The following is a 27,153-nucleotide window of genomic DNA, read 5'->3' as shown; positions in this document are numbered from 1 at the left end:
TTCATGATATTATTTCTAATTTTGTGTGTCATGCAATGCAGATGATTAATCGCAGGATGACTCTAATTTTGCACCATGGTGGAAATCTAGTGACAAATGCTGAGCCTGATGGTGTTGGTGTGTTGTATGATGGAGGTGAAATGTGTGTGTGGGAAGACATTGATGTGGATACATTCAATGTATTTACGCTGGAAGCATTAGCCAAAGAACACTACTACCACAGCTTTAGCAAAATATGGTTTCGGAATCATGGAGCTGAAGAAGGGATAATGGATCTCATTAAGGTTGAAGGGGATGATTCTATAAGAGACATGTTCATAGTTGCTAGGAAGAACAACTGGGAGATAGAAGTCTACTTTGAGCATATTATGAATCATGAGGAATTTATTGTGCATGGACCTCCTGATGCAGTGGTGCCTAGTGAAGATGATGATGATGTGGAGATCATACCAAATGCTGAAAATGTTGTAGAACCAGAGGGAAGCAAAGTAGCTGATATTGCAAGCAGAGTTCCTGATCCAGTGGTGGCTAGTGATGATGATGATGATGTGGAGATCATACCAAATGCTGAAAATGATCAAAGCATGCATGTGGACAGTAATGAAGACAATGAGGACAATGTTGAGCTGATGATGAGTGAACAAATGTTGGCTGATATAGATGCATGTGTTGACAGATTTATGGAAAGGGATGATACTGCTAATGGGAAGGGGAAGAAGGGAAGCACAAAGGAGAAAGGGAAGAAGGCAAGCAGAGATGAAAAGGGGAAGAAGCCAAGCAAGGGGAAGAAGCCAGTCACAAAGGAGAAAGACTTGAAGGGGAAGAAACCAATGGTGGGAAAGAAAAGGTGTAATTCAGAGACTGATACCAGTGAAACACAATCCTATTATGGAAGTGGTTCTGAGAGTTCTGATGATGAAGACAGTGCATATGAGCCAACACATGTGGAAGAGCAGGAGTGGTCATGTGAAGAACATAGTGAGAACTACCATAGTGAAGAGCTAAACAGCCCTGTAAGTACTGATGATGAAGGCAACTCAAGAAGAAAGGGAGTTTTCCCTCAATTCAAAGAAGGTTCAGGCTTTGGGCAAGTTCACTTGGAGCTTGGAATGGAATTTGCTGATCTGGGCACATTTAAACAAGCTGTGAGAGACTACACCATACAAGCAGGGAGACAAATGAGGTGGTTGAAAAATGATAGTGTGAGGTGCAGGGCTGGATGCAGGGTGGAAAAGTGTCCTTGGGTGATATTCTGTGCATGGAGCAATGCAACAAAAAGCTTCCAAATTAAAACTTTTGATGACATACACACTTGCTGCAGAGGCTTCAAGAACAAGCAAGCAAATACAAAGTGGGTGGCTGGAAAGCTTGTGGACAGAATTAGAACACAACCAAACCTTACTCACTCTGAGGCATTTGATGTAATGAAGATTGAATATGGAGTTGTTTTGGATGACACCAAAATCTTCAGGGCAATGAAGCAGGCAAGGAAGGCTGTGGAAGGAAGTGAAGCAGAGCAGTATGGCAGGTTATGGGACTACTGCCATGAACTAATGAGGAGCAACCCCGGTTCCACAGTGAAGATGGATTGCATTCCAATCACTGATTCTCCACCCCAATTCCAAAGGATCTACATTTGCCTGGATGCATGTAAGAGGGGCTTCAGAGCAGGATGTAGACCTGTAATTGGGCTTGATGGATGCTTCTTGAAGGGATATTTTGGAGGCCAGCTCCTGTCAGCTGTTGCACAGGATGCAAACAACCAAATTTATGTGATAGCTTATGCAGTGGTTGATGTTGAGAATAAAGACAACTGGAAGTGGTTCCTTGAGCTTTTGCATGGGGATTTGGGGGATTATAGGCAACATGGCTGGCATTTCATGTCTGATATGCAAAAGGTAAATTTAAGTCAATTATTTTTTCTATTTGCTCGAAAAGATGAGGGACTAATATGCCCTTTATATGACTAGTTTAGGGACTAACATTGAATCTTATATTATTGTTACAGGGCTTGATTCCAGCACTGCAAGAGGTCATGCCTGGTGCTCAACACAGGTACTGTGTAATGCATCTTTGGAGAAATTTTACCAAGCAATGGAAGGATAAGGAGTTAAAAAATGCTGTGTGGGCGTGTTCAAGAGCTACCACTGTTGTGGAATTCAATAAGAAGATGGATAGGGTGAAGAGGAAGAACCTGGCTGCCTGGACTTATCTGAATAAGTGGCCAAAGAATTCATGGACCAAGGCTTATTTCACTGAGTTCACTAAATGTGACAACATCTGCAACAATGCATGTGAAGTGTTCAATGCCAAGATTTTGAGGTATAGAGGGAAGCCAATACTGACACTACTAGAGGAGGTGAGGTGCTATATTATGAGGACTATTGCAAACAACAAGATGAAGCTGAATGGACATTTGGGTACTCTACCACCAATGCAACAAAGGAGGCTTGACATTGAGAAAGAAGGGAGTAGGAAGTGGACTACAACATGGACAACTGATGGTGAAAAATATGAGGTAGCTATTTGGGATACTAGAGTTGGTGTGGATTTATTGGCCCAGACATGTACTTGTAGATTCTGGCAATTGAGTGGCATGCCATGTAAGCATGCATGTGCAGCTATTGGTTGGAAGAATATGAGGCCAGAGGACCATTGTCATGCTTGGTTGACAATGGGAGCTTACAGAAGCACCTATGAGTTTGCAATTCAGCCAACAAATGGTCCAAATTACTGGGAAGAAACTCCTTATCTGAGGCCAATCCCACCTAAGCTGAAGAGAAAAGCAGGGAGACCAAAGAAGAATAGGAGAAGAGATAGCACTGAGGCAGCTCCAAGTGGGACAGCACCTAGTGGGGCAACAAGATCTACTCAAGCTGGGAATGCTCAGGCAGGTGGGAGAAGGACTAGGATTAGGAGAGCTCTTGGTGAAACTAGATGTTCAAGGTGTGGGTTATATGGTCATAACACCAGAACTTGTCATCATCAGGGTGTTGCACTGATGCCTAGGAATTGGGTTCCACCACACCCTGAGGAAAATGAAGGCAATGATCAATGTCACCAAACTGAGATTGACCTCTCACAAACTGCTCCAAATGAAGAACCATTGTCTCAGCCTATAGCACAGGTATAATCATGCATATTATACTCTCACAAACTGCATATTATCATGCATATTATACTCATGCATATTATATCTTGTTTGTAGGCACCTAATTCCCAAGCCCAAGTTCCAAACAATCAAACTAGGCCACCAAGGAAGCCTAGGCAGCCTAGGGCTTCTGTGCATGTGGCTGGGCCTCCTGTGCATATGGCTGGGCCTTCTGTGCCTCAGCCTGGGCCTTCTATGCATGTGCCTGGGCCTTCTGTGCCTCAGCCTAGGCCTTCTATGCCTCAGCCTATGCCTCCTGGGCCTCTTGTTCAGATTGGTGGACCTTTTGTTCAGGCTGGGGTCAGGGCACCTCCAATTAGAGCCTCTGCATTCAGGGCCCCTCGTTTTGCAAACAGGCCATGGTCAGCCCCAGCTCCCCTTGCAGTCCAACCAGGTTTGCAGATTAGGAGTTCACCCACACCTGGACCAGTATCAAATGAGCCCCGTATGCCTACAATGACCTTCATACCAACTCCTAGGACAAGGCCAATGCAAGGTGATCAGAACAAGTGAAGAATTGCAGCATGGAAAGATTTTTTTTGATATCCCTATCCATAGTATGATGGGACTGTAACTTTTCTGGAATAGTGGTGCTTTAAATTGTTGATGGGAACATAAATTATGTCCTTTTATTTATTTGCTATCCAGTAGGTAACTTAATTAGACATATGATGTATTTTGATGAGTATGATATCTTTGATGATCTCAGGGCATTACTTGATTCAGTTTGACATCTATCCATGGTTCCTTCATTGCATATTTTTTGATATCCCTATCCATAGTATGATGGGATTGTAATTTTGAACAGAATGGATGTGCAATCTACAATTTTATGATCATGTGATATCTTTATTATCAATGACAAAACTATGATAGTGCATTACTTAAATTGATTTCTTATTTAGTATTATCATTTGCTTGAATAGACCACAAAACTATGATAGTGCATTACTTAAATTTTCATGTCCATATATTGATTGATTGCATCAGGTCAGCTTACAAACATATTTCAACCAATACAAACATAACCATGTCCCTTATATCCCCCTTATAACAACAAAAGACATGCCAATCACCATAAACATAACCAATACACAAACAAGACCTCTAAGCATCCTAAGTTCTACATTCTTAAACTTGTTCTGCTCCTCAACCAAGGCAACATTCTTCTCCAGAACCCCCTTTATCGTTCTCAACTCCTCAATCAGACATTCATTTTTCAGCATAACTTCCTTCATCATTGAGAGTTCCTCAAGCATAGCATCATTCTTGACCACAAGCTCCTTCAATAGCATAGAGTCTTCAGCCTTCATACCCAGACCACTGGATTCATCTGTGTCCGCTACATCATCTACCCATCGAAAAAAATTGCAGTTTGACTCATGACCCTGTGACATGTGAACTTCAGAAAAAGAAGGATGAGAACAGAGGATGATGAAAATGAGGAAGAAGACCATACCTTGGGTAGATAGCAACAATAAAAAGCTTTCCCTGGGTTCGCGTCTGTCCTCGACACCCTCACCTTTGCCTCTTCACCGCATTTGCATCGAGGGTTTCCGCCGTTAACAGATGAGCTACCGCCACCATTTCCCTTCGTGCTTGACCTCTGTTGAACGCGGCCTTTGAAACCCTCACCCGTTGTCATGTTCGATTCAACAATAAAGAGCACAGGAATTGCAGTTTGGAGAGAAATCGAGAAGGAATTTTGGAGATTTAGAGGAATTGGGGATTTGGATATGGTTCTAGGGTTCACTGATTTGGGAATTTTAAACCCAATTCGAAGGGACTAAAATGATCGATTTAATCTCCTTATAACTTTGTCCTACGTGGCTGAGTCTATGTGTCACTTAACGTTGGTTCCATCCCAGAGACTAACGACCCAACGTGGTTAGGGACTACTATGACCGACGGAGACAAACTCAGGGATTTTTTTCACCATTAATGAAACCCAGGGACTACTATGACCGACGCTTACAATCTCAGGGACCAAAATGGTGATTCACTCGTGGTGAATGGTTTGATACTTTGAATTATTGGGCTCGCCATATCATTCAGCGGGTTAAAAAATTATTGGGTTGGATCTAGGAGGTATGTATTGCTTACATCATGCGAGAGAGGAATAATGCAGCAGATCGATTTCTTGGCTAGACAAGCTTCAAGAGCGTCTTTCTTAAGGTGTGTCTGACAGCTTCCGTCTTCTGATGTCATTGCGTCGCTCTACCTTAATGCTTTAATTTAGTTTTGTGTCGTTTAGTTTTCCTATTGTAAAAAAGAAAATTAAGAGAAGGGAATGTGTTATGCTTTTCATATTTTGATGTATAAATTTCTCTACGCATACAAACAAAACAAAGCATAGGGATTGTTTAGTCCGTGAAGAGCTGATAATCTTTCATGATCTAACACCTTGTGTTTTCTTCTGTTTTTCTAATCTCATTTCATCGTCTTCTGCTCACTTTTATATGCCTAGATTTTATTCCTTTTGTTTGTGGGTCCATCTAATTACCTTCACAAATCACACCCACAAGAAATGTTTATTTGATCTGCTTTATATATACTACCCATGGTTAATTCTTGAAAAAGTTCTTAGAAATTGAAGTTAAGCAGTAGAATCGAAAAAGATTTGATGGTGAAATTTGAGCTTGTGACTAGTTCATTCCCTTAGGACAAACAACAACTCATCTTACCTTAAACTTTACTAAAAGGTTAAACAGAAATATATATTGAACAGTACTGATGACTAATAATCAGTATCAACTAAATTATTTCCTCATATCATTGGCAAGTTTTGACTGGTTTCTCCTTCTAGATTTTAACTTCTTTGCTTGACTTTCTCTGAAATGACAAAGAAGGTGGTCAATTACAACAGGAAATGACAATTTTATACAGTTCGAAACCAAATGACAAGATGATCTGGCTATCCAATCTAGTCTGGATCACATGTTGGGTTGGGCTACAGTACGATTCTGGGAAAATGATTGAAATTGCATGCCAGCCAACAACATAGATTATTTCTTCAGAATGTTGACATATATATTTTTTTTTTAAAATAAAGTAGGCAACTTTTGAAGCCTTTTCTGAGGGGCATTCATCCCCTCCTGAATACAAGCTTGGTTATTATTAAATTGTGAAACCTGGGACCAAGTTAGTTAGAATAGAAAATTCTAAACTTAGCTCTCTGCTCCAAAAATGGGATCAGATACAATCAATTTACAATTATTTCCTCCTCAAACCCCAAATTGTAGCCTGCATAATGGATACTATGATAAACAATTAACTCTAATGGTCATAGCCACTTAATCTGCATTTATTACTTGATGTGTTTCCTCCATCATAATGTGGTCGACCAGCGAACATGTCCTTTAAGAGGCCTGTCATCCTGATGTAGGAATACAAGTCCCCATGATTTCAAGCTTTCAAGATTAGAGAAACATGCCTTATGAAGATCTAACCGGTGGGGCACTTTGAACTTAGTCCTGTTATAATCTCAGTCTCTATATAAAAACATGTTTTCCTCTACATCATTCAAATCTCTATTGTTCGATCGGCCGATACATCTTGATCATTCTTCTTCCTTGTAGGAACAATTATCCTATAAATCCTCTAGTCCCTTATAGTATAAAGCCTTATTCACTCTTTGATAACTCCGCCTATTACCCCTTACTCAATCAATATCTCAAGTCAACCAGTGCATAGACTACTCAATCCCAAAGCTAAAGGAGTAAAATGACTAATGCTATTACATTAGATCAGCTACAAATAGAAACAGAAAGAAAAAACAAAAACTGTTCAACAAAATGCACAATCCATCTTGACTCATTTATGACTTCAATTTGATTTTTTTGTTAGTTAAAATTTCTCATTTTCATTAGATTGTGATCTCCTTCTTCTTGTAGTTAGCAATACTCTCCTAAGGTCATTCATTGTCCCTTTTTTTATCATAGGCAATGTGTTTAGAAAAACAGGTAACAAGAGGAGAGGTTCTACCTGAGTCGATCGAAAGCTTTGAACCTTTATGTAAATGTGAAACAGTATGTAAGAAAAAAAAAAGTGTCAAGTATAATAGTCAATTCATGGATAAAAACTTGAATATATCTTTAACTGGATCAAATTGCTTTCTAGCACAAGAATGTCAACACATTACATAAGATCACGTTCAATAACCATATAAAATGACAAAACATACAGCTACACCAATCAGCCACAACTTAACATCTTCTGCAACTACTTGCATCATCATCAATATTTGGCTCATTATGTAGAAATGGCAAGTGGAAGAAACAGAGGTAAAGGGTCATATTGGGCTTATGATCTAATGGGCCAGATATACTAGAAATGGTAAGAGGCAACTGATATAAGCTTCATTCAATTGGGCTTATGATCTAATGAACTAGATATGCTAAAAAAACTTATACTTTTTTTTTTTGAAATTCTTCTATTTTCTGTTGTGTCCTGAACACTTAGCTTAATTTATACTTTCAAAAAAAAGGCTTAATTTATTAGTAATAATAATCTGCTTATTGACCAGTCCAAGAAGGCAAGAAGCATTAAAATATGAAAGAAGCTGCTGTATCCACCGAACCTGTCTCGCAAAGTGTGCGTAGAGTCAGAGACTTGAAGCTGAAGCCAAATCATTATCCTAATTCAACAACGCTTTACCTTCTTAACCTGTAAGCAATTCCTTTCATTTTGTTAACTCATCTCTGACTTGCAATCTCGTCACTTGACACTTGTTCCATCTTGTGATCATGGCAGCAACATTGGTTGGTGGAGCTTTCCTTGGTGCATTTCTTAATGTTGTCTTCGACAGGCTTGATTCACCTCTTGTTGTCAACTTCATCCGAGGGAAGAAGCTTGGCCCTTTACTTGAAAGGTTGAAGACAACTCTCAAAGTGGTCAGAGCTGTGCTCAATGATGCTGAGAAGAAACAGATTACAGACTCTGATGTTAAAGACTGGCCCAGTGAACTCAAACATGTTGTCTACATGGCTGATGACTTGTTGGATGAAGTTTCTACCAAAGCTGCTACTGCAACTCAAAAGGAGGTAACTACTAACTTCATCTCTCGCTTTTTCAATGCACAAGATGGGGATATGGCTAGTAGGTTGAAGAAAATAGTTGATAAACTAGAGCATATATTAAAACTAAAAGAGAGTCTTGATCTCAGAGAGATTGCAATGGAGAGTTCATCATGTAGAATTCCATCAACATCTGTGCAAGATGAATGTGTGTATGGAAGGGATGGAGACAAGAAAACTATAATCAAGTTATTGTTAGATGATAATAATGAAAAAGTATCTGTTATCCCTATTGTGGGAATGGGTGGAGTCGGAAAGACAACTCTAGCCCAAATGTTGTACAATGATGACAATTTGAATCAAAATTTTAATTTTGATTCCAAAGCATGGGTTTGTGTTTCTGAAGCATTTGATATCGTGAGGGTTACGAAAACTTTAACAGAGGCACTTACTCAACAAGCTTGTCAAATCAATGATTTTAATTCACTTCAGGAGAAGTTGGTGGAAAAGCTAAAGGGGAAAAAATTCTTCATTATATTGGATGATGTTTGGATTGAAGATTATGACAGTTGGAACCTTCTTAAAAAACCTTTTCAATATGGGATGAGGGGAAGTAAAATTCTTGTAACAACCCGTAGTGAAAATGTTGCTCCCATTGTCCAAACTGTTCATACTTACCATTTAAACCAACTATCAGATGAACATTGTTGGTCGGTGTTTGAAAACCATGCATGTCTTTCTCAAGGATCTGGTGAGAATGCAACAGCTCTAGAGAAAATTGGCTTGGAGATTGTTAAGAAGTGTAAGGGACTTCCTTTAGCTGCACAATCACTCGGAGGTTTATTGAGAAGAAAGCGTGATATTAGGGATTGGAATAATGTACTGTATAGTGACATTTGGGAATTACCTGACAGTGGAAGTAAGATTATTCCATCATTGAGAATCAGTTATCATTATCTCCCTCCTTATTTGAAACGTTGCTTTGTTTATTGTTCGTTATATCCCAAAGATTATAAATTAAGAAAAAAAGATTTAATCTTGTTATGGATGGCTGAAGATCTTTTAGAACCACCAAGAAAAGGGAAGACTTTCGAAGAAGTTGGTGATCAGTATTTTGATTATTTAGTTTCGAGGTCATTTATTCAACACTCGGGTACTGAATGGAATGAGGAGATTTTTGGGATGCATGATCTCATGCATGATTTGGCAACATTTCTTGGTGGGGAATTCTACTTTCAATCAGATAAACTTGGGGAAGAAACTACAATCGGTAGCAAAACTCGCCATTTGTCATTCATCGATTTTGGTAGTCCCAGGTTGGAGAATGTTGGAGTAATCAGTAGTGCTAAATTCCTAAGAACACTTTTGAGAACGGAGCATGAATTTCCTCATTTTTTGAATGATGAGGTACCGTGTACTGAGCTGTTGAATCTTGAGTACTTGAGAGTTTTATCATTTCGTTGCTTTCGGAAGATCATTACATTGCATGATTCTATAGGTGGAATGATCCATTTGCGTTATTTGGATCTCTCCAGGACAGGAATAGAGTTACTGCCGGAGTCATTGTGTAATTTGACTAATCTGCGAACGTTGAAGCTGGAATATTGTGCTAACCTGACTATGCTACCTAGTGGGATGCAAAATCTTGTGAACTTGCACTATCTTGGTATTGATGGAACTCGTAATATAGAGGAGATGCCGAAAGGAATGGGCAAATTAAAGCAGTTGCAGCATTTACCTTACTTCATTGTGGGTAAGCATGAAGAAGTCAAGATCAAAGAACTAGGAGGACTTTCGAATCTTGGTGGATCGTTTAGAATTATGAAACTGGAGAATGTTGAGAATAGTAGTGGAGCGTTGGAGGCAAGAATGATGGATAAGAAGTACATTCAGCATTTAGAATTATGTTGGTCTTGGTCCGATGAGGGTTGTAAGGATTCCCAAATGGAAATGCATATACTTTGCAATTTAGAGCCTCACTGTGACCTTCAATCCCTAAAGATATTCGGGTATAGGGGTACCAGATATCCGGATTGGGTTGGAAAGCCGTGCTACCACAATATGACTAGTATAACGCTGTATGGTTGCAAGAATTGTTTTACGCTCCCTTCACTTGGACATCTGCCATCTCTCAAGCACCTGAATATTTATAATTTCAACATGTTAGAGACTGTTGATGACAGTGTTTTCAACAATAATGGTGGCGGCTCTTTGTTGACAGTACCCTTTCCCTCACTTGAATCTCTTGAATTTAAGAAGATGCCTTGTTGGGAGGTGTGGAATTGTTTTGAGCAGTCACGTGCTTTTCCTCGACTTAAGCATCTGAGAATAGAAGATTGTCCAAAATTGAAGGGAGATTTGCCAAGTGACCTCCCTGCTCTAGAAGAACTTGAGATAGAAGACTGTGAGCAACTAGCCTGTTCTCTTCCAAGGGCTTCCACTATGCTGCGCCGACTAAAGATTGTTACAGCCAATAAAGTAGTATTGCAAGAGTTACCATTTGTAATACAATGTTTAACAATTGAAGCAAGCCCTATGGTGACGGAATCCGCATTTGAGGTCTTCATGAACAAGCCACCAACTTGTCTCCAATCTTTAAAATTAATGGACTGCTCGTCTGCCATGTCATTTCCGGGTGATTGTTTACCTGCCTCTCTAAAGACTCTTGAAATTAAGGATTTTAGAAAACTAGAATTCCCTCAGCAGCAACAGACACACGAGTCACTAGAAACACTGGAAATACACTGCAGCTGCTGCTCGCTCACGTCTCTGGCACTGGATACTTTTCCAAATCTCAAAGAACTATCCATCTTAGACTGTGAAAATTTGGAATCTCTTTTGGTGTCACAATCAGGAGATGGAGATGTCGCTCTTCAAAATCTGACTTCTCTTGAGATCAAAGATTGCCCGAATTTAGTATCATTGGCAAGAGAAGGATTGGCGGCTCCCAACTTGATTGAATTCTCCGTTTCTGATTGCGACAAGTTAGAGTCATTGCCTCGTCGGATGAATACTCTTCTCCCAAACTTGGAACTTCTAAAGATACGTAACTGCCCAAGAATTGAGTCGTTTCCTGAACAAGGTATGCCGCCTAGCTTGAGAACAATTGTTATCACTTATTGTGAGAAACTACTGAGCGGCCTATCATCCATGGACATGCTTACTGATGTCTGTATTCATGGTTCATGTGATGGGATCAAGTCCATCCCAAAAGAGGGTTTGCTGCCTCCCTCCCTTCAGAGACTATATCTGATTGGATTGTCAAGTCTGGAGACGTTTGATTGCAAGGGGCTTCTGCACCTCACCTCCCTCGGACTTTTAAGAATAAGGAATTGTCCAAAGCTGGAGAAAATGGCTGGAGAAAGGCTACCTGCTTCTCTAACTGAACTTGGCATCTATGAATGCCCTTTGCTGATAAAACAGTGCTGCATGGAGCACCCTCAAATTTGGCACAAAATTTCCCACATCCACCACATTGAGGTTGATTTCAAAGTAATTTCATGACGCAGGCCGTGATTATCAACGGGTAATTCTTCTGCTCTCACCCGCTTTTCTTCATTATCTCCTCTACAATCAAAGGGAACCTATTTTCTACCACCAGTTTACTAATTAGCCTATTTTGAAACAAAAATTATTCATCAATTTGAATCAAGCATCTGTTTCATTTCACGCCTTATATGTTGGGACAATTTAAAATTATAATTACATTTCAACAAGTCCATGCTTCGTTGGCCCTGTTTGGTGGTTTATTCAAAGTGTGCTACAATACAGTTTTGTTTCTAATTTTCTTTATGTTAAACATTTGGGTATGTTTTAACAAAACAAACTGTCTAGATTATTATTTAGTGATCTTCATCTTGTTGCTTGTAGATTGTTACGTGGCCAGTTGGTCGCACCATTGAACTGCGCGGCCAGAACAAAGATTTTTTGCTTACCATCATCAGGTACAATTATCCTTCAATAGAAAATAATTTTACTAAAAAATAAAGATACTATTTTTTGTAGAATACAAATTTGATCAGGAAACAATCGTGAACTTGAAGTATTAGTGTTTTCTGCTTTTCTTTATAGTGTGTTGTATTAGTTGCTCGTAAGCCATATATATTAGCAACAGACACTGAAACTTCTTGCTTTCATTTTTATTATATTTCTTGTGTATATGACTTATCCAATAAAATTATACATTTTATGGAAACTGATTTAGTATTACGTTACTGAATCTCCAGGGAATGAGCATATTTTCAAAGTAAATACAACCGTTAATCAAATTGGACGAGTAGATTTCTTCCCATTCTCAAGATTGGAAGAAGAAAAATAAAATACTGGTATTCCTTTTACAAGATCATCAAATACTTCAATAGCAAGCAAATTCTGTGAAACAAGAACATTATTAATATGTGGCTTTTTATTTTAAATTTCTCAGTGTACCAGAAATCAACAGCCGTGCTTGTTTCTTCACATTATATTAATTCAGAAAGTGTAATTGGGTGCATACAGGGCCGGTCCCGACATTTTGAAGGCCCTGGGTTAATAATAAAAATGGACCCCTAAATTTTTTTTTGGAGAAAGTTTAATAGGTACACTAAACCAAATAAAGGCCTTTTACAGCGCTTTGGACCTCTAGCCGCTGTAAAATAGTATACAGCAGTACAAAGCGCTGTAAAAGATGGACTTTTTAAAGCGCTTTTTTAAAGAAAAACGCTGTAAAAAGTATTCGAATTTTTTTTTGAGGCTCCTTCTTTTTGGAGGCCCTGGGCTGTGGGCCTGCTTGCACAGGCCCAGGGCCGGCCCTGGGTGCATATTACTGTCGGCCTTATTGAGGTTAGAATGGAATTTTGGATTCTTGGTATCTGGTTATTTTTCAGCTATGTTATGGTTAAATGGCCTGGAGAAGATGCATGTGCCCATGGGTCTGAAATTAACTTTGGACAGGAGCAGGGAGCTGAGGAGAGATTTTGTTTTACTTGACATGGAACATTCTCAATAGGTGATTATTTACTTGGGCGGCTTCTCATTGGATACCAAGTGAAGAGTAAACAGGTATAGTAGGGCAGAGATCATCTATGTGATGTGGTGATGATTCCTAAATTTCAGTGAGTTGTGCACTATACTTCAACGGATTTCTAATGGTTTCCTTTCCTCCCTAGTTCTTTGTGAATACTTTTTTTCTTGGGTGTCAAATTTAGTTGTACTGTTTAGAGGCCATAAACTTGTTACTGTTTCTTTTTTTCTATCCCTAAGAGGGTGAAATTCTTAATCAACTGCACATTTTACTTTTCTGTCTTTCTGGGCTAGCAAAATGAATCTTCATGACTTGGTAACAGTTGACCGCCTATTCTTTGAACAATCATAAGTTTTTATGTTTTTACAGTACAAAAACAGCATGTAATATAAATGGAATATGTCCAACCTGCTTCAATTGAGAAAGATGTGAATGTTGTTGTACTCTGTTTAAAGTTTAAACAATTATACTGTTGTAATAAATCAAGACAGTTGTGAAGATTCTTTTTCCTTCATAGTTACCCAAAGTGGCTTATATGGGTTGTTACAATTGAATCTAGTTACACAGTATTGTTTTCACTTGACACCAGTGCTCTGAATGAGAATGAACTGGAAGAAAAGGAGGGAATCACAAATTCCTTTTGTTTTTTATGCACAGGATCAGACTTCAGGGCACAGATTGCTTGTACATCAAATTCTCTGTAGGAACAGATATCATACCTATATGCTTGAACGTCTTTGCAGTATGGCTTCAATCTTCATTGTCTGATGTGATTCCTAGCAAGTCATTTTGGATCTAAACGACAGCTCCGGAGGTTTGAAGGATTCTTCTGAGCTTATTTGTGAAAGGTATTTAATGGGATTGCTAAATCAAATCAAATATTTTTAGTTTTCAAGTAAATTTTAGCAGTGAAACTCCACTATGAAATATCCGAAATATCCTAGTTACTTTATCCAAGTCTGTCAAAAAAAAAAAACTTGTGCTGTTCAAAATCCATAATATTATTCTTTACTTCTCTCTTTTTTCCATCTCAGGGAACCCAGATTCGTAAGCAGCTGAAAATTTCAACATTGTACACTTTCTATGAAAGCCTAGTTTATGACTTTGCAATGATCCATAATGCACTGTTATTCTTATGACAGTCATCAAACTTGTAGAATTTATTTTTGTATTTGCTGGGACAAAGTCTCAAATGTGTATATAAAATAGGTCATTGATTCTGCTTCAATTGAGAAATACATTAGTTTATTGATGCTTTCACACAGTCTGCATATTCTGTTGAAATAAAACAAGACACCTGTTACAGATTCTCTTTCTTTAACAATATTTATTCTCAAAAACTTCAGTTTCCACTTTTTCACTTTTAGTTGGCACTTGGCTTATTTGGGTAGCCAAAATGTAGTTCTCTGGTTCAATCACACGCTTTTCATGCTGCATAGCTTGAGCTATGGAGCAAGGTGGCATTTAAATCCAAAGTGAATGCATAGTTATGCAAATAATAATTATATAAACCGGAGACCAGAAGCTCTTGTCTTCATACATGTAAAACTGATCTTCCAGGGGGGAAAGGAGGGAAGTGAAGGCAAGGTATGAAGATGGCAGAGTGATTCAGGTAAGAGGAGAGAGGAATGGTGAAAAAAGAAAATAAGATTGATCAATATGGCATAGGGTGGATAGGTACTACGTTACCAAGCCATTAATTAAGCTCTACGTATTCTATAAGGATTCATCTAAAGCTTAGTATGCTTTAGATCTTCTGATCCTGAAATTGGTGCAAAATAAAGGAAAGTCTTTATACTTGACTGTCTTTTGAATTGGCTAGTAAGGCAATCAGTGTGGACCATAGGAGGAGCTTCTCTGTTCCACAGAGAAGATTTTTGCCTCGGATTCCTTGCTCCAGCAGATCCTCGCTGTCCACGACCTCTCCTTCTCCTTGCCATGCGCGAATCTTGCTCTCCAACCGTTCGATTCAGAGATAGAAACCCAGGAACTTGAGGGATTGAAGCTGCACACTTTCTCTCCTTGGTTCTAATGGTAAAATTAGGGTTCAATTTGGGAATATAGGGTTCAATTTAGGGGAATCGAATTTGATGAATTGGGGGGAAATAATTTTGGGGAATTTTTTTTATAATTAAAAACATATTCCACGTGGCCGCCACGTCAATTAATGAAGTCATTTCCGTTTGGTCAACAGACGGAAGTTAACGGAAAGGTATCGTTATCACAGTTTGGATATATAAGGGACCTTGACTGCAAGTTTTAAACAAGGGTGCAGACCGCCCATTTGTGAAACATCAGGACTCAAATTGGAATTAAGCATTTTTTTAAATTAAACAAAAAAAATTATGACTAAATTTTATTTTCCAGAAACCATTTTAGATACGAGCGGATAAGTCAGTACCCTAAAAGTCTAAAACATACCTAACATTATTATTTTTCTCTCTTTTATTCTATTCGTGTCTAGGTGTAGTGTATTTTTGCTGCATGCTGTCCAAGAGTTTCAAAAATATTATCTTTACTTTTACTTTAAGCATATTTCACATGCACTCAGACTCAGTGCTCCAATCTGATGTGACATGTCTCCAGAATTTGTCTCCTAAATTATGCGTGAACTTGTCATCAATTGGTTTTCCTAACGAGTCTTTCCTTTCCTTTTCCTTACTCTTCTCTTCTCTGAATTGTAATCTCGTTCGTCACTTGTGATCATGGCTGGATTAATGGTGGGTGGAGCTTTCCTAGGTGCTTTCCTTAATGTTGTTTTCGATAAGCTTGCTTCAGCTTCACCTCAGCTTGTCGAATTCATTCGTGAGAAGAAGCTTGGCCCTTTACTTGAAAGGTTGGAGGAAAATCTCATGGTGGTGAATGCTGTGCTTGATGATGCTGAGAACAAACAGATCAGCAACTCTAATATCAACAAGTGGCTCAATGAACTCAAAGATGTTGTCTACATGGCTGATGACTTGTTGGATGAAGTTAATACCATAGCTGCAACTCAAAAGGAGGTAACTTCTAACTTATTCTCTCGCTTGACAGAAATTGTTGAAAAGCTAGATCGTATCTTAAAACTCAAAGTGAGTCTTAATCTCAAAGATTGCAACTGATAATTCTTCATCTAGAGATCCCTCAACATGTGTGCCAGATGGAAAAATATATGGAAGGGATGAAGACAAGAAGGCCATAATTGAGCTACTGTTAGATGGTAATAATGGAGGTGATGAACAAGTAGCTGTGATTCCTATTGTTGGCATGGGTGGAGTCGGAAAGACAACTCTAGCCCAAATGTTGTACAATGATGACAACTTGAAGCAGATTTTTAATTTTGATTTCAAAGCATGGGTTTGTGTTTCTGAACCATTTGATATCATAAAGGTTACAAAAACTTTGACAGAGGCACTTACTCAACAAGCTTGTCAAATCAACGATTTTAATTCACTTCAAGAAAATTTGGTGCAAATTCTCAGGGGGAAAAAATTCTTCATTATTTTGGACGATGTTTGGAATGAAGATTATGATAGATGGAATCAACTTAAAAAACCTTTCCTACATGGGATGAGGGGAAGCAAAATTCTTGTAACGACCCGTAGTGATGAGGTTGCTTCTGTAGTCCAAACGGATCAAACTTTCCATTTAAGCCAACTATCCAATGAAGATTGTTGGTCGGTGTTTGCAAATCATGCATGTCTTTCCCCAGGATCAAGTGAGAATACAATAGCTTTGGAGAAAATTGGCTTGGAGATTGTTAAGAAGTGTAAGGGACTGCCTTTAGCTGCACAATCACTTGGAAGTTTATTGAGAAGAAAGCGTAACATTAAGGATTGGAATAATGTATTGAATTGTGACATTTGGGAATTATCTGAAAGTGAAAGCAAGATTATTCCATCTTTGAGAATCAGTTATCATTATCTCCCTTCTTATTTGAAACGTTGCTTTGCTTATTGCTCATTATATCCTAAAGATTATGAATTTGAAAAAAATGATGTAATCCTGCTGTGGATGGCCGAAGATCTTTTACCACCACCAAAAAAAGGAAAAACTTTGAAAGAAGTTGGTGATGAGTGTTTTGATTATCTAGTTTCGAGATCATTTCTTCAACGCTCACGTAATCAAATGAATGAGAAGTGTTTTGGGATGCATGATCTCATGCATGATTTGGCAACCTTCATTGGCGGAGAATTCTACTTTAGATCAGATGATCTTGGGGAAGAAACTAAAATTGGTAGCAAAACTCGTCATTTGTCATTCATCAATAGCAGCAGTCCCAACTCAGAATTTTTTCAAGTCTTGGGCAGTGCTAAATTTCTAAGATCATTTTTGGTTTTGGGAGCATTCAAACATGATCATGAGGTACAAGTACCCTGTACTGAGGTGTTGAGTCTTGAATATTTGAGAGTTTTATCATTTTGTTGCTTCCGAAAGCTTGGTGCATTGCCTGAATCTATAAGTGGATTGATCCACTTGCGTTATTTGGATCTCTCCCTGACAGGAATAGAGTCATTGCCGGAGTCCCTGTGTAGTTTGTACAATCTGCAAACATTGAAGCTGGAAAATTGTGAGAAGCTGACTGTGCTACCTAGTGGGATGCAAAATCTTGTAAACTTGCATTATCTAGGTATTGGTAGAATTCGTAATAATATACAGGAGATGCCAAAAGGAATGGGCAAATTAAAGCAGTTGCAGCATTTACCTTACTTCATTGTGGGCAAGCATGAAGAAATCAAGATCAAGGAATTGGGTGGGCTTTCAAATCTTCACGGATGGTTTTCAATTATGAAACTGGAGAATGTTGAGAATGGTAGTGAAGCGTTGGAGGCAAGAATGATGGATAAGAAGCACATTGAGCATTTAGTATTGTACTGGTCTTTAGATGTTGAGGATTGTATGGATTCCCAAACAGAAATGGATATACTTTGCAAGTTAAAGCCTCACCAAGACCTTGAATCCCTTAGAATAAATGGCTACAGGGGTACCAGATATCCAGAATGGGTTGGAAAGCCTTGCTACCACAATATGACTAGCATAACGCTGTCTGATTGCAAGAATTGTTTTACGCTCCCTTCACTTGGAGGCCTCCCATCTCTTAAGGACCTAACTATTTCTAATTTCAAGATGTTAGAGACTGTTGATGCCAGTTTTTTCAACAATAGTGATAGTGGCTCTTTGTTGACAGTAGTACCGTTTCCCTCACTTGAATCTCTTGAATTTGAAAGTATGCCTTGTTGGGAGGAGTGGAATTGTTGTGAGCCGCCACATGCTTTTCCTCAACTCAAGCGTCTTACCATAGCAAGATGTCCAAAATTGAAGGGAGATTTGCCAAGTGACCTCCCTGCTCTTGAAGAACTTGATATACAAGATTGTAAGCAACTTGCCTGTTCTCTCCCGAGGGCTCCTGCCATGTGGGACATTACAATAGGCAGCAGCGACTCGCTCACGTCTCTGGCACTGGATACTTATCCAAACCTCGAAAGTTTATCCATCTCACGGTGTGAAAATCTAGAATCTGTTTCGGTGTCACAATCAGGAGATGGAGATGGAGATGGAGATGTCGCTCTTCAACATCTGACTGATCTTGAAATCATAGGATGCCCGAATTTAGTATCGTTGGCAAGAGAAGGATTGGCTGCGCCCAGCTTGACTTGCTTCATGGTTTCCAAATGCGACAAGTTAGAGTCATTGCCTCCTCGGATGAATACTCTTCTCCCAAACTTGGAATCAATTGAGATTTGGAACTGCCCTAGAATTGAGTGGTTTCCTGAACAAGGTATGCCTCCTAGCTTGACAGAAATTTATATCAGTAACTGCGAGAAACTAGTGAGCGGCCTAGCATGGCCATCCATGGACATGCTTACCCGTGTCGAGATCAACGGTCCATGTGATGGGATGAAGTCGTTCCCAAAAGAGGGTTTGCTGCCTCCCTCCCTCAAGTCACTATGGCTATATAAACTCTCAAGTCTAGAGACGTTGGATTGCAAGGGGCTTCTCCACCTCACCTCCCTCCAACAATTAAAAACATATTTTTGTCCAAAGCTGGAGAGCATGGCGGGAGAAAGGCTGCCTGCCTCTCTAACTGAACTTGACATCATTGGAAGCCCTTTGCTGCGAGAACAGTGCCGCACGAAACACCCTCAAATTTGGCCCAAAATTTCCCACATCCAACGCATTAAGGTTGATTTCAAAGTAATTTCATGACCCAGGCCGTGATTATCAACAGGTAATTCTTCTGCTCTAACCCACTTTTCTTCATTATCTCCTCTACAAACAAAGGGAACCTATTTTCTACCACCAGTTTACTAATTAGCCTATTTTGAAACAAAAAATATTCATCAATTTCAATCAAGCATGTGTTTCATTTCACGCCTTTTTTCTGTTCGATGGTTGTGAATTAAAGTGTGTTGTATTAGTTGTTTGTAAGCCATATAGCAACAGATACTGAAACATCTTGCGTGCATTTTTATTATATTTCTCTGTACATTACGTATCTAATAAAAGTATACTGTATATTTTATGGAAACTGATTTAGTTTATACCTAACTAGATCTCCAGGAAATGAGCACATTTTCAAAGGAAATACGCGTGATAATCAAATTAGGTGAAGTAGGTTGCTTACAGTTCTCAAGATTGGAAGAAGAAAAATTAAATACAGGTATTCCTCATGCAGCATCATTAAATACTTCAATATAAAGCAAACTCTGTGAGACACGAGCATTGTTAATCTGTGGCATTTTATTATAAACTTATCAGTATACCAGCAATCACCACTGCTTCTTGTTTCTTCATCTTATATTAATTCAGAATGTATAATTGGGTGTACTAGTTCAATGTTCTTCTGTTGGGCTTATTGAGGTCTGAATAGAATTCTGATTCTTGGTATCTAGTTATTTTTCAGATATGTCAATGGCCTGGATAAGCTGCCTGTGGCCATGGATATGAAGTTAACTTTGAACGGGAGCTGAAGAGAAATTTTGATTTATTTGACATTAAACATTCTCAATAGCTGATTATTTACTAGGGAAGCATCTCATTGGATACCATGTCAAGGGTAAACAGGTATAATAGACCAACTATATGGACTAAATAATAAGTTGATGTTATACCAATTGTTACGTGTTTAGTTAGTTAGGGCACATATCATCCATGTAGTTATGTGGTGGTGATTACTAAAAATCAGTGAGTTGTGCATTATACTACATGTGGTTGCCTGAGATTTCTTATGGTTTCCCCTCTAGTTCATTGTGAATACATTTTTCTTGCCTGTCAAATCTAGGTATATTCTCCATATGCCATAAGCTTCTTCTTGTTGTTTCTCTTTTCTCTCATTGGGAGGGCGAAGTTCTCAACCAGATGGACATTTTACTTTTGCACTTTTCTAGGGTGCAAATTAATAAGCATTTAGCAGTATCCAATTTTATGACTTGGCAACTATCCATAGCTGACCACTCAATCTTTAAACAATTATACAGTACAAAAAACAGCATATGTAAAGGTTATATAAATGGAATATGTTCATCCCGCTTCAATTGAGAAACATGTGAATGTACTAGTGCTTTGATAAAGTCTGTTCAACCAATCATATTATTGTAATAAAAATCTAGACAGCTGCGAAGGTTCTGTTTCCTTAACTAGTTTGGCTGTCAAGATCTTCAGTTTCCATTTTTTCTCTGGGCCAATCTGTGAATTTGCTTTGGTTGTTATTATGTTTCTAAAAATTGCTCATATGAACACTTACAGTATTTTGCTTTCATATAGGATTTGGTTCAAACTAACTGGGATGATCATGGTTCTCCTTTAGGCATGTAGACTGCTTTTCAGATATATTATACTGACATAAAATTGAAAAACACTGCTATCTTTTAATTGTTGCTGGTTTTAAACTCTTTCCAACAATATACTTAAGGTTTGGCTTTCCCACACTGCTAGAAACCCTAAATTTCTTCAAAGTTATCCAAAGGAGCTTATATTACAATTGAATCGAGTTACACTGTTTGAACTTGACACCAGAGCTCTGAATGATATTGAACTGGAAGAGGAGGAGGGAATCTCATATTTCTTGTGTTTTTTATGCACAGGATCAGAGCACATTGTAGGCATCAGTGTGGAAGGGTTCAATCAAATTCTGTGTGAAACAAACATGAAGCTTATAGTGTGAATATCTTTGCAGGACGGCTTCATTGTCTGATGTGATTCCTAGCAAGTTATTGTGAAAAGGTATTTAATCTTTACCATTTTAATGGGATTGCTAAATCAAATGTTTTTTGTATTCAAAGTAAATTTAAGCAGTGAAACTCCACTATGAAACATCCTAGTTAATTTATTCTAGACTGTCAACAAAAATTTTACTGTTCAAATTCCATAATATTATTCTTTATATCTTTTTTCCCCATCTCAGGTAACCCAAGTTTGTTAGCAGCTGGAATTTTCAACTTTGTACAGTTTTATGGTAGCAAAATAGTAAGCTGTCATGAAATGTCCTAGTTTATGACTTTGTAACGATCCATAATGCACTGCTTATTCTCATGACAGTCATCAAACTTGTAGAATTTATTTTTGTATTTGTTGGATGGAGACAGAATCTCACGTATATATATATATATATGTGTGTGTGTGTGTGTGTGTGTGTGTGTGTGTGTGAATATTTCAATGATCCTGCTTCAATTGAAAAATACATTAGTGCACTGATGCTTTAACACAGCCTGCTCATACACTGTTGCAATAGAACAAGAAACCTTTGCATATTCTTTTTCTTTTACATGATTTGTACTAAAAAACTTCAGTTGCCATTTATATATTTTTTAAGAATGTGTAAATGTGTAACAATGTTTTAAAAAATTAAAACACACTGTTGCAGTAAAGCTTTGATTGAACCTTTATGTAAATTACAATTGCTTTATAAGCTCTTGTTACGGCATCTTGACCAGGTGATTATGACCAGCTGAATCACCTCTGAATGTGCTTCTCCAATCTCTTCCATATATCAAAGTAGATTTCATTTTAGCACAAACATCAGAAAGGGGTTAGTTATTTCCCTGCTATTTTTGGAGCCCTTAGTTTTAAAAGAAACAAGTTTCAAATCAAAGTATGAATAAGTACTTTTAAGATAAAGTTTTTTTCACATTTAAAAAAAATCCACCTTGATACTATATATATATATATATATATATATATATATATATATATATATGAAGAAGAAAGAGATATATGATGGGTGATGTATTAGGAATAGAAGTGAGAGATAGAAACAGAAAGTAAGTAGAAATAAAATAGGAGAGACTAGAAAGTGAAGTGTATCATAACCTATATTTTTAATAGAAGAGCATACAAGAACACAAATGACAAATTGAGGAGACCATGAAAAAAAAACTTTTAAGAAAAGTAATAAAATTCCAACAATGTCACATATATCACTAAACTAATCATTTTTTAAGTAGAGGTTAAAAAAAAGCAAATGCATTTTGAAAAAAGTTGTCTAATTAAAAAAACATATCTCAACCAGAGCGATTTTTATTTAGAAGAAGAGTTTTGATTTATTCACACTTTCTTTTTCTTCCTTTTCATTTTTATACATTTTTTTTTATTTTTTTATTTCTTTTTCAATCACATTATCTATCATATCTCATATTTCTCTCACATTTCTTCATTTCTCGACGAAGTGAAGGTAGTATTAAAGGGGTGAACACAAAGTTATCCTCAAAAGATAGTCTAACATGTTCTTGTAAGAAAACACAAAGCAAACCACAGTGATTAGAAATAAAATTAAAGTTGGACCAAAACTAAGAACGGTCAACAAGGAAAAGTAGATAAATTGCACAGTTTTTTTTATAAAAAAAAAAAAAACAACTACTCCTTCACATGCAACTAGTAGTCGAAGAAGCATTAAAATATGATAATGGAAAAGACAAGGTGGTATCCACCGAACTTGTCTAGCAAGTTGTCCAATTAAGTATTGAAATTAAGGACACCATCACGGTTTACGCGTTAAGTACATTGTTTCGTGAATTCAGAGCACAAACTGCTACCCATTTCTCTTTCCTTTCGTTGACTCTTGTCTGAATTGTAATCTTTCGATCTTGTAATCATGGCATTTTATTTTAAATTTATCAGTATACCAGCAATCACCACTGCTGCTTGTTTCTTCATCTTATATTAATTCAGAATGTATAATGGGATGTATTACTGTTGGGCTTATTGAGGTCCGAATAGAATTTCTGATTCTTGGTATCTGGTTATTTTTCAGATATGTCAATGGCCTGGATAAGCTGCCTGTGCCCATGGATCTGAAATTAACTTTGAACAGGAGCTGAAGATAAATTTTGATTTACTTGACATTAAGCATTCTCAATAGCTCATTATTTACTTGGGAAGCATCTCATTGGATACCATGTGAAGGGTAAACAGGTATAATAGACCGACTATATGGACTAAATAATAAGTTGATGTTATACCAATTATTATGTGTTTAGTTAGTTAGGACACATATCATCCATTTCGCTATGTGGTGATTCCTAAATTTCAGTGAGCTGTGCATTATACTACATGCGGTTGCCTGAGATTTCTAATGGTTTCCCCTCTAATTCATTGTGAATACATTTTTCTTGCCTGTCAAATATAGGTATACTCTTCATATGCCATAAGCTTATTCTTATTGTTTCTCTTTTCTCTCATTGTGAGGGAAAAGTTCTTAACCAGATGGACATTTTAATTTTGTACTTCTCTATGGTGGCAAATTAATAAGCATTTAGAAGTATCCAAGTCTATGACTTGGCAACCATCCATAGCTGACCACTCATTCTTTGAACAATCATACATACAAAAAACAGCATGTAATGGTAATATCGACGGAATCTGTTCATCCCGCTTCAATTGGGAAACATGTGAATGTACTAGTGCTTTGATAAAGTCTGTTCAGCCAATCATATCATATTATTGTAATAAAAATGTAGACAGTTGTGAAGGTCTGTTTCCTTAACAAGTTTGGTTGTCAAGATCTTCAGTTTCCTTTTTTTTCTGGGCCAATTCTGTGAATAGACAAAGTACAGTTCATGGAGGTTTTCTTCACATACTTGATATGTAGCATAACATAAGCTATAATTACATTTATATCTAGAGAAAACAAACACAAATATTAGATCATGAGAATTATTTATTGGAAAACTTTTAATTGTTTATGGTGTTACAGTTCTAACTGCTCGTTGATCTTTACTTTTGTTCTTCTTTTTTGTTTGAAGATGGCTGATTGATTCAGGAATGGTGAAAAAAATGAATGCAATGTCAACTTCTTGAGTGTGAAGGCTTTAAGACATGAGTTGGCTCAATGAGAAAAGTAATAGTTTCACCGCCGTGCTGTTAAGTTTCTAATCTTTATGCTTTTAAATTTCTTGGTCCTATTTCTTTGACTTGAAGAAATATATATCTATTTGTTACTTTCTATACTCTTGCATATTTGGAGTACGATAGCCAAGGCCAATTAAGTGTCATTAATTTAGAAAAACAACAACTCTGAATTTGCTTTGGTTGTTATTATGTTTCTAAAAATTGCTCATATTAACACTTGCAGTATTTTGCTTTCATATAGGACTTGGTTCAAACTAACTGGGATGATTGCGGCTCTCCTTTAGGCATGTAGACTGCTTCTCAGGACATAAAATGGAGAAATACTGCTAGCCTTTGATTGTTGCTGGTTTTAAATTTTTTCCAACAATATAATTAAGGTTTGGCTTTCCCACACTGCTAGAAACCCTAAATTTCTTCAAAGTTACCCAAAGGGGCTTATATTACAATTGAATCTTGTTACACAATACTTTTTGCACTTGACACCAGAGCTCTGAATGATAATGAACTGGAAGAAGAGGAGGGAATCACAGATTCCTTGTGTTTTTTATGCACAGGATCAGAGCACAGATTGTAGGCATCAATGTGTAAGGGTTCAATCAAGATCTTTGCAGTACGGCTTCATTGTATGATGTGATTCCTAGCAAGTTATTTTGGATCTAAAACACAGCTCAGGAGGTTTGAAGGATTCATCTGAGCTTATTTGTGAAAAGGTATTCAATCTTTACCATATTAATGGGATTGCTAAATCAAATATTTTTGGTATTCAAAGTAAATTTTAACAGTGAAACCCCACTATGAAACATCCTAGTTACTTTATTCTTTTTTTTTTGGGTACAACTAGTTACCTTATTCTAGACTGTCAAACTTTTCTTCTGTTCAAATTTCATAATAATATTCTTTATATTTCTCTTTTTTCCATCTCAGAAATCCCTGGTCTGTAAACAGCTGGAAATTTTCAACATTGTACACTTCTATGGTAGCAAAATAGTAAGCCCAGTCCTTGATGGAGAGCTTATTGGAGTGATCATTGAAGACATGACTTACTGCTAGTATTGTACTTTCTTGTTTACTTGTTCTTTTTCTGTTTTGGGCTTGTATTTGTGGCCCATATAGGATATAGGATATGGGGCTTGTATTTCTAGCCCAGTGGGTAGAGAGAAGAATGCATTAGAGGGCTTGGACCAAGTTGGGCATGGAGAACTAGACCCAACTCTCACAAATGGCCGCCCCCTTATGCCCCTATATAAGGGTACCTTCTCTTGTAATTCACAACTTGGAATTCATTTGTATAATGTGAGATTAGTCTCTCCTAGGAGTTCTCTTTATGAACCTATTAGAGAATTATCAAGTGTACTCACTTGTGGCCTCTTACAATGGCTTCTCGTCATCCTAATTCCTAGGCTAATCATTCTATAAATGTGGCACCTCTTCCTCTCACTTTCCGCATCCAGTTTTGATTTTCATTCTCCTTTGGTTACATATTCCCCATGAGTTTTTGGTACATTATGCCTCAAGCAAAAGCTAGATACAAGGTAAATTGAGGAACAGAATCAAACTTGTTATGAATGAGTTTTTGTTACTATTGCAGATATGATTGTTGATGAAGCAACCTTATCAGCAAGGATCTATAATGAACTTCTTATTCTTATAATAGTCATCAAACTTGTAGAATTTGTTTTTGTACTTTTGCTGAATGGAGACAAAATCTCATATATATAGAATGTCATTGATCCTGCTTCAATTGAGAAATACATAAGTGTACTAATGCTTTAACATAGTCTGCTCATATACTGTTGCAATAAAGAAAATTAACAAATTTATTCTCAACAACTTCAGTTGCCATTTTTTTTGGGTTGGCTTATTTGCAGAGCCAAAATGTTGTTCTGAGGTTCATTCACATGCTTTACAATTACATGCAGCATGTATCAAGAATCAGAGGGAAAGGAGGTGGTTCTTCAGTTCTTCTGTGTGTCCGAAGTTAGGCGTGATTGTAATTACCCCCGGGATTGCCTAGCAAAGTTGGGAGCTCGTTCTCCCACCGTAGATGTTTGTGTCTTAGAGTAGCCTCCTTAGAATGTCAAGACCCTTGTCATGAGGGACTCCGTGTTAGTGCGTTAACTTTGTTTTTTGCTGTTAGTTTTTCGATGTATCAAAAAAGAAATAGAAGAAAGACTCACTTAACAAAGTAAAGAAGAAGGACTCACTTAACAAAATAATAGAAATAGAAGGCATGTTTTTTTTCTCTTTTTCCACTTTAATCTTGTTTTTTTACCATGATAATTGACTATTTCAGACTTTCATTTTTTCCCCATTTTGATTTCTGTTGTAACAACCCAACTTGTTATCACGTTGCTACGTCTCCAACAGTCATATTACACCACACCTGACACCACCATCAACATCAATTCTTCATCATCTTCCTTCAAAACCACGAAACCAAAGCCACCACTAATTCCTAGACATTGTTAGAGTAATTATATTTACACACCTCATTTTCTAAACACTTCATTTCCACTTATTTTTATTTTTATCTCTATCTTCTTATCATCTATCACATCGCATATTTTCTCTCTCTTACATTTTCTTTTCTTCCTATCACTATCTTCATTCTACCCCTCTTTGAGGTGTGAAAGAAACATTATTGTATTTGCTTAAGTATT

The 27,153-nt window shown here is 37.4% G+C and overlaps 2 protein-coding genes and 1 pseudogene across 11 annotated transcripts; 2 read left to right on the top strand and 1 right to left on the bottom strand.

The window, feature by feature from the left end:
* Positions 1-4,146: 4,146 nt before the first annotated feature.
* LOC130735771 (uncharacterized) lies at positions 4,147-5,046 on the bottom strand. The gene is made up of 2 exons (XM_057587668.1): positions 4,611-5,046; positions 4,147-4,539 (listed from the first exon to the last, which is right to left on the bottom strand). The coding sequence occupies exons 1-2, from the start codon at positions 4,794-4,796 to the stop codon at positions 4,189-4,191; spliced, it is 537 nt and encodes a 178-aa protein (XP_057443651.1). The 5' UTR covers positions 4,797-5,046; the 3' UTR covers positions 4,147-4,188.
* A 2,670-nt stretch (positions 5,047-7,716) lies between these two features.
* On the top strand, positions 7,717-14,674 carry LOC130740212 (putative disease resistance protein At3g14460). 10 transcript variants are annotated; one of them, XM_057592738.1, is made up of 6 exons: positions 7,717-7,818; positions 7,904-11,692; positions 12,037-12,110; positions 12,393-13,206; positions 13,826-14,016; positions 14,203-14,674. In XM_057592738.1, exon 2 carries the CDS (start codon positions 8,134-8,136, stop codon positions 11,668-11,670), a length of 3,537 nt encoding a protein of 1,178 aa, XP_057448721.1. In that variant the 5' UTR covers positions 7,717-7,818; positions 7,904-8,133; the 3' UTR covers positions 11,671-11,692; positions 12,037-12,110; positions 12,393-13,206; positions 13,826-14,016; positions 14,203-14,674. The 10 variants fall into 10 exon arrangements, with proteins under 10 accessions (XP_057448721.1, XP_057448720.1, XP_057448714.1 ...); XM_057592737.1 differs by lacking the exon at positions 7,717-7,818 and having other exon boundaries at positions 7,825-11,692; positions 12,393-12,491; positions 13,105-13,206; positions 13,832-14,016; XM_057592731.1 differs by lacking the exon at positions 7,717-7,818 and having other exon boundaries at positions 7,825-11,692; positions 12,393-12,491; positions 13,105-13,206.
* A 1,047-nt stretch (positions 14,675-15,721) lies between these two features.
* On the top strand, positions 15,722-25,930 carry LOC130740213 (putative disease resistance RPP13-like protein 1; annotated as a pseudogene).
* Positions 25,931-27,153: the final 1,223 nt, after the last annotated feature.

The sequence above is a fragment of the Lotus japonicus genome, chromosome 2 (assembly GCF_012489685.1).
Source record: "Lotus japonicus ecotype B-129 chromosome 2, LjGifu_v1.2".
Classification (NCBI taxonomy): Eukaryota; Viridiplantae; Streptophyta; class Magnoliopsida; order Fabales; family Fabaceae; genus Lotus; species Lotus japonicus.
Note: the sequence above shows the minus strand (reverse complement) of the source record. Positions and strands in the feature narration are given on the sequence as shown.

Excerpts from the sequence above, each read along its gene's own strand:
- LOC130735771 (XM_057587668.1), bottom strand. The coding sequence starts at position 4,796 with ATGACAACGGGTGAGGGTTTCAAAGGCCGCGTTCAACAGAGGTCAAGC. Across the intron at positions 4,540-4,610 it reads ATTGTTGCTATCTACCCAAG|GGTCATGAGTCAAACTGCAA; the intron begins GTATGGTCTTCT and ends CACATGTCACAG.
- LOC130740212 (XM_057592736.1), top strand. The coding sequence starts at position 7,897 with ATGGCAGCAACATTGGTTGGTGGAGCTTTCCTTGGTGCATTTCTTAAT.